General features: G+C 40.9%; 1 protein-coding gene across 1 annotated transcript in view; it reads left to right on the top strand.

The window, feature by feature from the left end:
• Positions 1–13,643, top strand: part of man2a1 (mannosidase, alpha, class 2A, member 1) — a 61,036-nt gene that overhangs the window by 29,940 nt on the left and 17,453 nt on the right. The window contains exons 10-12 of the mRNA XM_029708701.1: positions 12,383–12,568; positions 12,815–12,929; positions 13,485–13,552. Coding sequence (XP_029564561.1) covers positions 12,383–12,568; positions 12,815–12,929; positions 13,485–13,552 — 369 coding nt within the window. The remainder of the gene's footprint in view (positions 1–12,382; positions 12,569–12,814; positions 12,930–13,484; positions 13,553–13,643) is intronic.

The following is a 13,643-nucleotide window of genomic DNA, read 5'->3' as shown; positions in this document are numbered from 1 at the left end:
GATACAGGGTGAAGACCTTCAGTCACATTGTTTAGAAATGTGTTCTCAGCACGTATTGATTTCCTTTGCTTTGTCTTTTGAGATAAGGGCCTAATCATACAGGCTCCCTGGTGTGAGGCCGTCAAAGTGGTCAGTGCAGGAATTAAGCACACAGAGAGTTTGAATCCATTTGAACTTCGAATCTGTTCTGTCCTGCTGAGGTCTCAAGATTGTATACACATCTATTGTTATGCTTGGATGGTTCAACTTCATAACAGGAAGGAGTTTGTTAGATTCAGTACACCAACAAATACAGTGGGGATGGATTTGTGGATTTTCATTAAACACAGGACCGTATTTGCATTTGATGGTGTCTAAATATAGGAAGGGAGATGGCTAATCAGAATACAGTCGTTAAATTAGTCTTGGCACTCAACCGGCGTCTCCTTTCAGGCTGCAAACAAGACTGTGCACAGTATGTGGTATATGTCTGCCTTCTCTCATCCTCATTCATCTGAAAGAGATGTTCCCTTAAGTCATTGTCTCGTTCTGTAAATATGTTTTTCTCCTTGGATGGAGGTAGAGCTATTGGCTTTTTACACGGTGCATTTGGGTCAGTTGCCTCAGTGTGTTGTATTATGTTAGAAGCTCTCAAGATGCGATCATTGCATTAAAACACATGATTTTCTTAGAGATACTACCACAAACAAGATGTGTTGCTCCACCATTGCAACAATCTAGAAAGACACAATAAGACATAAAACATAGTAAGATTATCAGGATGCGCGATAAAATATTGAGATACGTTAGAGAAAAAGCAGTGATCAAGTTATACATTAGTAAAAAACTGTCCTATGACTTTAAGAGTGCTTATATGCTCCCAGTTCCATCCCTCAGCTTTATACCAAACCAAGTGGCAGGGCTGCCATTGGGCTGAAACTAGGGCTGTGGCGGTCATGACATTTTGTCAGCCCGTGATTGTCATGCAAATAACTGCATGTCTCATGGTAATTGACCGTTAATTACCATAATCTATTACCATAAAAACGTTCAGGATCTCCTAACCTACAAGCTCCTGATGCAGACCATTTGAACACCTACATTTTAAAAAGTCTAATAAATCAATTTAATATAGCCTAGAGCATTTATTTTAGACAGGTCTATTTATTTTAGACAGGTCTAAAGAAACATGATATGAAGAAAATGTAGCCTATTTCAGAAGAACAACATAGCATATTCTGAGTTGTCCTTATGTTAGGCCCAGTGGCGGCTGGTGACCTGAAAAATTGAGGAAGATGGTATAGACGACAAAGTGTGTTTCAAAAATCGTCAAAGACTAATTATGTTAACCTAAAGCATTTAATAAAGACATCTGTTGTAAAATATTATGGGAAAGGGAATGAGAAGGCTACGTAAACTGTGTTGGAAAGGGATCACAGCAGTGATTGAATGAGGGTATGAGGCATGAGTTGAGGTGTTCAGAGGCTTGACCAGTGCAGGACAGGATTTGACTGGGAAGACAAAAAACTATAAGACAACACACTACACAGTTAGACAAAAGAGCTAAGAATGAGTTAGTCCAAGCAAGGAGTAAAATCATTGTAATAATGTGATTGTGTTTGCGTATGTGATTGACCCTACATACAGGAATGAGAGAAAATTGATAGGGGTACTCACAGTTCTTTGAGGGGAAGCGTTCATTGTGCCAGTGGATGAGAGGGCACATGAGACGTAGCTTCAGTTCATGTCAGGAGAAAGTTGACAATGGCAGTGAAGGGGTGTGGTCGTCACCTCTTAATCGGAGACCAGGAGGGGACTTAGCTGTAAATACAAATAGCAGATACATTCCATTACAGCTGCGCCCTCGTAGGTTTGGACAACGAGTTTCTCTATGAAGTTAAACTCAGACATCTCAAAATTCATAAAGTCAAACAGACTGCGCATCTCGCCCACTTAAAGTGTCCCAAGAAACATTCCTGAATAAAGCCCTGTTCTTCCACATACCTGACGATAACTGACAACTGCAAGCAGACTGGTGGCACCATAGGTCCCAGAGCGGTGGGGCAATTTTCAAATAGTCTCGTTTTCATCCCATACAGCATGTCAGATGTTTAGATGTAGCCTAGGCTGCTGCAACATTTATGTCATGAGTTTTTGCTTGTGCCTGTCCAGAGTGATTATGTGCTAAATAAATACCAGAGGAAAGTGGAAATCCTACCTGAGCATGCCCTGCTTTTGTTTTTTCATTTAGCTGAACACGATCGATGTTCTTCAGGTCACTGTACCCGTCTTTCGACCAAGGCTCAGACTTTTACTAAAGCAGGCAAGGCCAGCAATACAGGCGGCTTGATGAAAAGCTCCCTGTTAACCAGCTAAAGTTTTGACGTCAGGTGATACTGAACGCCCTCACCTTTTCATCCTTAGTCATGAAACTGATCTCAGGCAGAGGTCGACCCTCGCTTTTAATTCGCACCTTTTCCGTGTACCCCAGAGAATGAAAGGGGTTCTTCAACAAAAAAGCCACAACATTTTTGTCAGCGTTGGCCATTAACCCATTCTGGCAGAGAAATCTGCACACTCGTGCTGATAGCTAGCTAGCTACGGAAGTTAGCAAGGCAAATTTAAATAAATTGCACTTTCTGGGTACAAAAATAAAGTTCTAAAACCAAGAAAACAATATATAATATACCTCCTCTATCTCCTGTAATTTGAAAAAACGAATTTCAATTGAATAATATCCCAAAAATCTCTATCCAACAATGTCACCAAGCCTCTCAACACATAGAACCCCCATAATGCTCTGTGGCACAATCCCAATACAACTCACTAGGTTAATTCTCTGGATGGACAACATGCCATTTCATACTGCAAAAGCTTTGATTGGTTGGAGGACTTCCTCCGGGAGTGGTCATAATTACCATGTATGTCAATGGAAGGGGGTGAGGCCTACGAACCTCCTAGGTTCTGTATTGAAGTCAATGTAGCCAGAGGAAGACGAAAGCTAGCTGTCTTCCGGCTATACCATGGTGCTGCTACCCCAGACAGGGCTGTTGAAGTTACTGTAGACCTTCATTGCAAAACAGTTTATTTGAATAAATTATTTGGTGACATATGAGTATATTTTGTATAGTTTAATCTAAAAAGGATAACTTTTTTAATGTTTCACTATTTTTATGAAATTTCACTGAAGAGGATGGTCCTCCCCTTCCTCCTCTGAGGAGCCTCCACTGGTTAGGTCCTGATCTGGCTATGCCATATGGCTGTGGGCTTTGCTTAGCAGACAAGATTTGCTTAGAATTCTGTGGCATTATTTTATATTATCTTATAGTATGAAGAATACAATTGAACATAGCTGAATAAATTAGAAAGGATATTTTCTCCAAACGATTTCTGAGGGAGTGAGGTCCTACTATATGCTTCATTTTGAGTTATTTATGCAACTTTAGCTGTGTTACAAATACTATATTTTTAGATTTTGGCGGGTTACGTTTTTATATATGCAAGCATAGGCAGCATATCCATAAGGCTAAGGGAAGCTTTTCCTAAAGTGAATTGAAGGAAATTACCCAAAGGATATAGCCTAACTACTCCCATCTATACAGAAATAAATACAATTATTCATAATAGGCTACTAAAGCATGATTTGGCCACTCAGGATCATTACCTTCTTTAAAAAAAAATAAGTTGTGGGTTGTTTTAAATCGTATTGCCTACAGTCAGAAGGAAAGGCAGCGCACTCGATTTGGGCAGATGATTGTTGAGTTGTGACTGTGAAGTAGAGAGGCCAAGCCAGGCATACCGCAATATTTCAAAATGCAATCACAGGAAACATAGTTTGGAAAGCAAATGTTTATAGCTGTAAAGAGAAGACAATGAAAAGACTAATCATTTCAAATTCTCAACTTAATTGAGCGAACAACAGTAGAGCCTGTGTTATTGGCACCAGTGGAGAGAATCGGCAATATCCCCGGTGAGTGCGAACTGCGCATATTCACTATTTATCATTATTGGGTCAGTGTTACTTAATAGTTTGTTTTTTGGACAATCATTTCCTCTTCCAGTTTAGATGGACGTCATGTTCCGATTTGTGTCTCTCCTTCTTGTAGGCTTATTATATGGACAACGTTGTTTGTCAGTGTCAGCAGAGTAGGGTACCCTGTAATTTGACGTATTAAGAACGATTCTGCTAATGTCCCAAGTCATATAAAGAGTAGTACAATTGCATGAAATGTGTTTATAAAAGGCCATATTTTTCCCATGCAAAGAAAGAAGAAATGTATCTGATATAGCCTAGGAATATACTCGCTCAGCCATGCATTGAACGGTCTTATTTTGCAAACAGTGATTGAGTTATATTATTAGGCTAAATGATGACCATCCAATCTACTCATCACATTAGTAATAGTAGGCTATCTTACATACGTCTGCAAATACGATGATGCATGGAGTGCTTTATTAGAAAGATGCATTTTTATGGTGAAAATGACTTTTTCCCCAAACTTGAAGCTCACATGCCACCTATGTATGCCAGGTTGTAAAGTGGATTAATATGCTTAATGTTAAGAATTGAGCAATAAATATAGCAGCACGAGAAAGCTGGGATCCTTTTTTAAATAGTGGCCAGTCAAAACTCTGTTTTCACATGCTTATAAGAACACATGTTTCACTAGGCACTGTAGGCTCTGTGCTCTCCAACCATGTTCCAGGGGTCCTAGGCCTGTAGGATACGTTTGTAGTTATTTGGTCACTTTAGTTGTGATACAATCAAATTATAAGCCTATGCGCTAGGCTACATGATGTGTGTGACTATGATTAGAAAAGGTCGCAAAAAAAGGCATGTGGTGTTTCTTGTCTTACTGCACATGCTGGGCATCATTTACATTTAGAATGTACCGTTTAATAACTGCATAATTGCACCTGTCGGAACAGTAGCAGGGGAATAAAATACATGTCATCTATGCACTTAATTAGCAAATGAAGGATGCTTTTCCTGTGGTTCATTTTCATGCCAGCCAGGTAGGCTATACTCTTGCTGCAAAGCAATGTGCTTAATATTACCAAGACAGTCGTGAAGAGGGCACGACAACACCTTTTCCCCCTCAGGAGACTGAAAAGATTTGGCATGGGTCCCCAGATCCTCAAAAAGTTCTACAGATGCACCATCGAGAGTATCCTGACCGGTTGCGTCACCGCCTGGTATGGCAACTGCTCGGCATCTGACCGTAAGGCGCTATAGAGGGTAGTGCGTACGGCCCAGTACATCACTGCGGCCAAGCTTTCTGCCATCCAGGATCTATATACTAGGCGGTGTCAGAGGAAGCCCCAAAAAATGGTCAAAGACTCCAGTCACCCAAGTCATAGACTGTTCTCTCTGCTACCGCACGGCAAGTGGTACCGGAGCGCCAAACTAGGACCAATATACTCCTTAACAGCTTCTACCCTCAAGCCTGCTGCTGAACAATTCATCAAATGGCCACCAGTACTATTTACATTGAACCCCCGCCGCTCTATTTGTTTTTTACACTGCTGCTACTCGCTGTTCATTATCTATGCATAGTCACTTCACCCCTACCTACATGTACAAATTACCTCGACTAACATATACCCCCGCACATTGACTCAGTACCAGTACCCCCCTGTATATAGCCTCATTATTGTTATTTTATTGTGTTACTTTTTCAAAATGTTTTACTTTAGTTTAATTGTTCATTATTTTCTTAGGTCTTTCTTGAACTGCACTGTTGGTTAAGGGCTTGTAAGTAAGCATTTCACAGTAAGGTTTACACCTGTTGTATTCGGCGCATGTGACAAATAAAGTTTGATTTGATTTGAATATTATAGAAAGCTGATGGGATCCTCCTCTTTTTAATAGAGGCCATAAAAACTCAGTTTTCTCACGCAATTGCATAGCCTACAGAAATGTTGTGTGACATGTACTCATGGGCTCTCATTAAGTGTTTAATTTGATTTTTGAATGCATTTGCATTGATTTTAGAGTGATTAGAGGGACAATAGATTGCTGAGTACCAGGCCATTAGCACTGGCAGTTAGCACATTTGGTCATTAGCTAGTGTCTGATTCCCTGACAGCACTTACCGGGCTTGAGCAGTTAAAGAGAACACTCTTCCATCAGCTGTTTTCCTTGATACTCTCAAGGGATAGGGCTGTTACGGTGACCGTATTACCGCTGCACCGGCGGACACGAGTCATGACGGCAGTCAAATTCCATGTGAACCGTTTTGTCACAATAATTAGGCATCTCCAAGCTCTGATGCTGCTGATGGTCATTAGTAGCCTACCAAACTTGCTAACTGTCTGGTACTCAGCACTCTATTGTCCCTCTAATCACTCTGACATCAATGCAAATGTATTAAAATATCTAATCAAACACTTCATGTTGCGCAACATTTCTATAGGCTCTGCAATTTCGTGAGAAAACAAAGTTTTGATGGTCTCAATTAAAAAGAGGAGGATCCTACCAGCTTTCTATAGGCTAGGCCTACTATATTTATATCTAAACTTTGCTAATATTAAGCACATTGCTTCTCTTTACAACGAGTATAGCCTATCTGGCTGGCATGAAAATGAACCACAGGAAAAGCATCCTCCGTTCGCTATTTAAGTATTTTTTTAAATCCCCTGCCCGTTTCGAGACAGGTGCATGATAATGGTCCATTCTAAATCAAAACATATTTCACACATGTATTTTTTTGTACATGTAAAGACAATATTAAATCAAGAATAGTTTAATGGGTGACAATATTAGCCTATCACTTGTGAATTATATATTATCACTTGTGAATGATGCCCAGCTTGTGAGCAGTAAGCCTTTTTTTTTCAACTTTTTCAAATCATGATCGCACAACTCATGTAGTTTTGGTAAGGTTTGTATCACGACTAAAGTGGCCAAATAACTTCTTAAAATTAAGCACATGAATCCGCTTTACCACGGGTGTAGAGCTGGTATACTTTTGTTTTTTGGTACTTTTTACCCCTTTTTCGTGATATCCAATTGGTACTTACAGTCTTGTCCCATCGCTGCAACTCCCGTAAGAACTCGGGAGAGGCAAAGGTCGAGAGCCATGCGTCCTCTGAAACATGACCCCGCCAAGCCTCACTGCTTCTTGACACACCGCTCGCTTAACCCGGAAGCTAACCACACCAATGTGTCAGAGGAAACAACATACAGCTGGCGACTGAAGTCAGCGTGCATGCGCCAGGCTGCCACAAGGAGTCGCTAGAGCGCGATGTGACAAGGACATCACAGCCGGCCAAACCCTCCCCTAAAAGTGCCTTAGACCGCTGCGCCACTCGGGAGGCCTAACTGGCATACATACGCAGCACGTGAGTTTCTAGTTTGGGATAGATAATTTTCACCATGAAAATGCTAACCTTTATAATAAAAGCATTACATGCAGAATAGCATTTGCGGTCACTTTCCCCGCTAATTGATTGCATTTTGGAACATTTGCGCTTAATATGTGAAGAAATAGCCTAATAGTTGATCAACATTTAAGCTAAACGTTCTGATATGTTGCGTCAGCCTCATTGCTTAAACACGTTTTTTGGATGCCAATGGTTTTATTAATTTGGGATCTATCGCATCCCACAACTGTCCCAGACTATGTTTTGAATATTTCTTTCTCTCACAGAATATAATAGGTCAACTTTTGTGCTATGGGGGATAGTAGATTGACATAGGCTAGTTCTTTTGCTGGATATTAAATTGACATAGGCTAGTTATTTTGCTGTTCGTTAGGCCTACTCATCTTGTTGGCTGACGAAAAGTAAATGTGGACAGTTCTTTCAATATCGTCAATATACGCCTCAGAATTGAATAAGGACACGGGCCGTTCCGTCCCTGATGTGGCCATCTTCACTTGTAGCCTGTGAAAAAGACCTGATCACGTAACGGGCATTGGCTAATAAGATTTGAGCTATCTAAGAGAGCCATGTGAGTGAGAGGTGCTTCAGAGCACACAGCCAGGAGAATGGAATTATATTTATTATATTCAGCCCTAGGGCACAACGGCCACTGGGCGCAAAAGGCATGGATTTTTTTTAGGGGGCGGTACTGCCACACAAGGGGATGCCGCCGAGAAGTTTGAGACGTTATCAAGTGCTTGTCAAATTGTGATAGAGAGACTGATTAAGTGTGTGTCCTGCACAAAAAACAAAGCATAGCTCATGCCTTTCATGCAACTTTTTTCAAATCATCATTAAAGTCGCATCATGCAGCCCTTATAATGTATTAAAAATCTAAACATATAGCCTAATGCTTGTATCACAACTGCAGTTGCATAAATAACTCTAATTTAAGCAAATAGAAGGACCTGTTTCTTTGTTAACCACTCAACACAGAATAGCCGCATGTGCGCACTCCCTCAAATCGTTTGGAGAAAATATCCTTTCTATTTTATTCAGCAATGTTCAATTGTATTCTTCACACTATAAAATAGTGCCAATGGAATTCTAAGCAAATCTTGTCTGCTAAGTTAACTAATGTAGCCCACAGCCATATGTAGCCCACAGCCCACAGCCATAGCCAGATCAGGGCCTAACATAAGGACAACTGTTTAAAGAGTTACCATCTCCCGAATTAAACTGAAGATATTTACCTATCACATCCATAAAACAGTCAACATATTAATGATAACCTTTTATCATATTATCATTCTGAACAGTCGTAACCTTCTTGGATCTGCAAAAACCCTGGCCTTACTTATGATTCAGTACCACATAAATTGGTTTAATTATTTATTTACTAGCTAACTAAATAATAACACAGATTAAACATACACACTTCATACCTGATTAAAGGTCCCTTGCGGACTGACACAATATGGGGGCTTTTTACACAACAACATGGAGAGGGAGAGTGAGAAAAATAGACACTTATCGTTGATACATTTTCAAAACTATTCTCACAGTAATCATATACTTTGCACACAAACCACTACCTGTTTGGAATAACAAATCATGAATGTATTTACGTGTGAATGTCTTTGTCTGTCATGTAGTCCTGAACAGAACTAAAGAGTTCACTCTGTTCCATTCGCTCCTGAAGCTGCTTATTTGAAGATAGGCTAGCCAGCCGTGTCGATGGTTCCAGTGGGGTGATGAGAGTAGCGTACTATGGTTATTTGAGGAGTAATAGGATGGTCCCACTTAAATTAACTTTTCTAGATATTTGACTTGGACAGCTAATCAGCCGTACCAGCGATTGTCCGCGAGGGGAGTTTTCTCCTCTCTCCACCTCGTGTTAATAGTCAGAGTTTGAACCACTTTACACGCGCAGCTGCAGCCTGGCGATGTTCTGGTCTAGTCTGGGAGGTGAGTTTATTTTTTCTTTACCTCATGTTGAGGTTCAAAGTTCCAACCATTTCAAACATGTAGGCTACCGCCTCACGTTTTTCTGGTCTAATGTTAATTTTGTTACCAATCCTTTTATGCACTCTGGCCGAAGTGGACAGTTCCGTCAGTCTGACTGTAACGATTTGCGCTGAGAGTCGGGAAGCAAGTTCAGGGAATGAGTGTTTTAATAAATAAACACAACATAATACAAAATGAGAAACATGAACAACGCACAGACATGAAACAGAAACAATAACGCCTGGGAAAGGAACCAAAGGGAGTGACATAAATAGGGCAGGTAATCAAGAAGGTGATGGAGTCCAGGTGAGTCTGATGATGCACAGGTGCACGTAACGATGGTGACAGGTGTGCGCCATAACAAGCAGCCTGGTGACCTAGAGACCGGAGAGGGAGCACACGTGACACTGACATGCTCTCTGACCTCACTCGGGGGGTGGCTACTTATGCACAGTTTATCGGAGATAGATTCTCTTATGGCTCCTAAAATCACATTCCTACTTAATACTTTCATCATTTTTCATATTATATGCACGTATTGGATGGAAACTCGACAGATAAAGGGGATATACTTTCCAAGTTACAGTATTTCCTTTATACCATTTTTAAGGACATCACAAAATAACAATCCATTTGAAATTATTATTCACCACTGACCATTCCCCACGTTCTTATGTTAGAAATATTGTTCCAGTATTCGCTTTAGAAACTGTTAGAGTTTTGGCGGGAAGACTGTCTGTTAACAAAGGGATTCCTTTGGTTAACACTGGAGAGGACAAAAGAGTCTTCTCCTCCTGTAATTTACAACAGGGTGTGAACTGTCAACCCCCCAGCAGCTCCCTCCCCCCTTCTGTGGGTGAGAGAGGGCCTGGCTACTGTCATCCACCGCCAAGCTGATCTGACCCATTCTGATCCTCACAGGGCAGTCATGTCACTATGCGTGGAAGCTAGGAAATGCTAAATGTGTTTATGTTCATTAACGGTCAATTACCATGAGAACGGCAGTTATTTGCTTGACAATCACCGACTGACAAAATGTCATGCCACAACCCTATCTAGGGATAATGAAAAGACCTCTATTTTGGGAGAAGAGCAGCCCAGTTTTCATTGTTGTGGCTCGGGGGTTAAATGAGTTCCATAACACAAGCTGAGACTCTGATTGCAATCAAATACGGGAGATTTCCAACTGTGGTCAATTTGGAGTACTTTTCTTATGCTCTTGGCCCATGATGACCCATATACAAACAACTACTTGTCACTTCACTGAATACACTGAAATGAGTGAACAAAGCAAAACGTTTTGCAATGGAAAACAAAAATCAGTGTTCTTATTGGACAAATCATATACGGTGCCTTTGGAATGTAGTCAGACCCCTTGACTTTTTCCACATTTTGTTAGGTTACAGCCTTAATCTGAAAATGATTAAATTGTTTGTTTTCTTATCTCATCAATCTGCACACAATACCCCATAATGACAAAGCAAAAACAGGATTTTGACATTTTTGCTAATTTATAAAAATTTTTAAACTGAAATATCATAAGTATTCTTACCCTTTACTCAGTACTTTGTTGAAGCAACTTTGGCTGCGATTACAGCCTCGAGTCTTCTTGGGTATGATGCTACAAGCTTGGCACACCTGTATTTGGGGAGTTTCTCTCATTCTTCTCTGCAGATCCTCTCAAGCTCTGTCAGGTTGGACGAGGAGCGTTGCTACACAGCTATTTTCAGGTCTCTCCAGAGATGTCCATGCTCTGACTGGGCCACTCAACGACATTCAGAGATTTGCCTCAAAGCCACTCCTGCGTTGTCTTGACTGTGTGCTTCGGGTTGTTGTCCTGTTGGAAGGTGAACCTTCACCCCAATCTGTGGCCCTGTGCTCTCTGGAGCAGGTTTTCATTAAGGATCTCTCTGTTCTTTGCTCCGTTCATCTTTGCCTCGATCATGACTAGTCCCCCAGTCCCTGCCGCTGAAAAACATCCCCACAGCCTGATGCTGTCACCACCATGCTTCACCATAGGGATGGTGCCAGGTTCCCTCCAGAAGTGACGCTTGGCATTCAGGCCAAAGAGTTCAATCTTGGTTTCATCAGACCAGAGAATCTTGTTTCCATGATCTGAGTCCTTTAGGTGCCTTTTAGCAAACACCATGTGGGCTTTCATGTGCCTTTTACTGAGGAGTGGATTCCATCAGGCTACTCTACCATATAGGCCTGATTGGTGGAGTGCTGCAGAGATGGTTGTCCTTCTGGAAGGTTCTCCCATCTCCACAGAGGAACTCTAGAGCTCTGTCATTGTGACTATCGGGTTCTTGGTCACCTCCCTGACTGAGGCCCTTCTCCCCCGATTGCTCAGTTTGGCTTTGTGGCCAGCTCTAGGAAGAACTTCTTACATGATGGTTGCCACTGTGTTCTTGGGGACCTTCAATTCAGCAGAAATCTTTCAGTACCCTTCCCCACAATCCCATCTTGTAGCTCTACGTACAATTCCTTCAACCTCATGGCTTGGTTTTTGCTCTGACAGGCACTGTTAACTGGGGGACCTTATATAGACAGGTGTGTGCCTTTTCAAATCATGTCCAATCAATTGAATTTGCCACAGGTAAATTTGTTGTATACACATTTACCTTATCAAGTTGTATACACATCTCAAGAATGATCAACGGAAACAGGATGCACCTAAGCTCAATTTCGAGTCTCATAGCAAAAGGTCTGAATACTTATGTAAATATTGTTTTTCTGTTTTTGATTTTTAATACATTTGCAAACATTTCTAAAAACCTTTCACTTTGGCATCATGGGGATTACTGTAGATTGCTGAGTATTTTTTTTAATATAAATACATTTTAGAATAAGGCTGTAACGTAGCAAAATGTGGAAAAATTCAAGGGGTCTGAATACTTTCTGAAGGCACTGTAGCATATCCCTGTTCAAAACGTTTCCTCCCTAATGAACACGACCCATGTCTGTCTTGGTGTCATGGAAAGGCATACTCATGTGAAGTAAATAACTATTATCTCTGTCTGTCCTTCAGGGCTGCTGAAATCATCTACTCCCTCACCCTGGCCAATATTAGGACGTCTGGGAAGCGGAATGATTTTCCAGCTGTGGAGAATTACAGACTGCTCACTGAAGCCAGGAGGAACCTGGGCCTGTTCCAGCACCATGACGCTATCGCAGGCACCGGCAAGGACTTTGTAGTGATAGACTACGGTACCAGGTATCACTTTTTTTTATTGCTTGTTTTATTAGTTTTCATTGTCTTATTTGATGGGGAGAGATGCAGTTCAAACATGAACACACAGATGAATCAATAATTTAATGGATTGCACCGACATGGTTTTGTCATTATTACCAGCATCATGCTGTAGACATTGGTTAAATGAAAGTGAAACACTATATATTTGACTCAGAACTTTGACTGCTTTCCTCTGGGCATTTAATTAGAACAAATCTCCCTTCTCAGATTGTTTCATTCCATTTTGAATTTGAAACAAGTGATCGTCAACTCCGCTCACTGGCTGGTGCTGAAGGACAAAAGTGCATACAGTTACAATCCCTCAAAGGCCTTCCTTAAAATGGTGAGTAAAAAAAGCATTGGCGTTTTAATTTCAGTGTTGAAACACAAGGTAGTTGATTGTACATAGCAACATTTCAGATTAGTATAGTGATTTTCAAAGGGTGACAGTTTATGGTGGTGGTGCAGGAAGTGAAATGCATGCAATAGCTACATTTGAAGTGTTTACCAGACTCTACTTTCGGCCAAATCCCTGAAGGAGGCACAACATCAGGATTTGAATATGCAAATTGCCCGGGCAGGAAGTCAACATCAGTTTTCAGAGTAATGTAACCTCTTCCACATCCTTGTTTCGCTACAGCAGCTGAAAAGACGCTTGATATGCATCTCACTCACCCAAACCTAATGAAAATTGTGTTAAAGGGAATGAGCCTAAGATGTTTAAATAGCTTATCCGTTTTGAAAAGCATTACCAATACCACAAAAACAAAATTAAATATATTTTTGGAAAATTTGTCTATAAGGACTGGAAATAGCCTGTGGACTGTGTGTTGGTATAGCTATACCAGATTGATGTTCTTTTGCAAATCAACTCTAATCTCATGCACATTTCTCTCAGGATGATATCCAGCCTGCTCAAGATGCCCTGCCTCGAAAAACAGTTCTGAAAATCAGCTCACAGCCTAGGTAAGGCACCGTATAAATCGTCCTCCCTTTTCCCTTACACATTCTGGCTGATATTATGACCCCTTTCATATTGCAAATATGATTTAGAATA

The sequence above is a fragment of the Salmo trutta genome, chromosome 23 (assembly GCF_901001165.1).
Source record: "Salmo trutta chromosome 23, fSalTru1.1, whole genome shotgun sequence".
Classification (NCBI taxonomy): domain Eukaryota; kingdom Metazoa; phylum Chordata; class Actinopteri; order Salmoniformes; family Salmonidae; genus Salmo; species Salmo trutta.
Note: the sequence above shows the minus strand (reverse complement) of the source record. Positions and strands in the feature narration are given on the sequence as shown.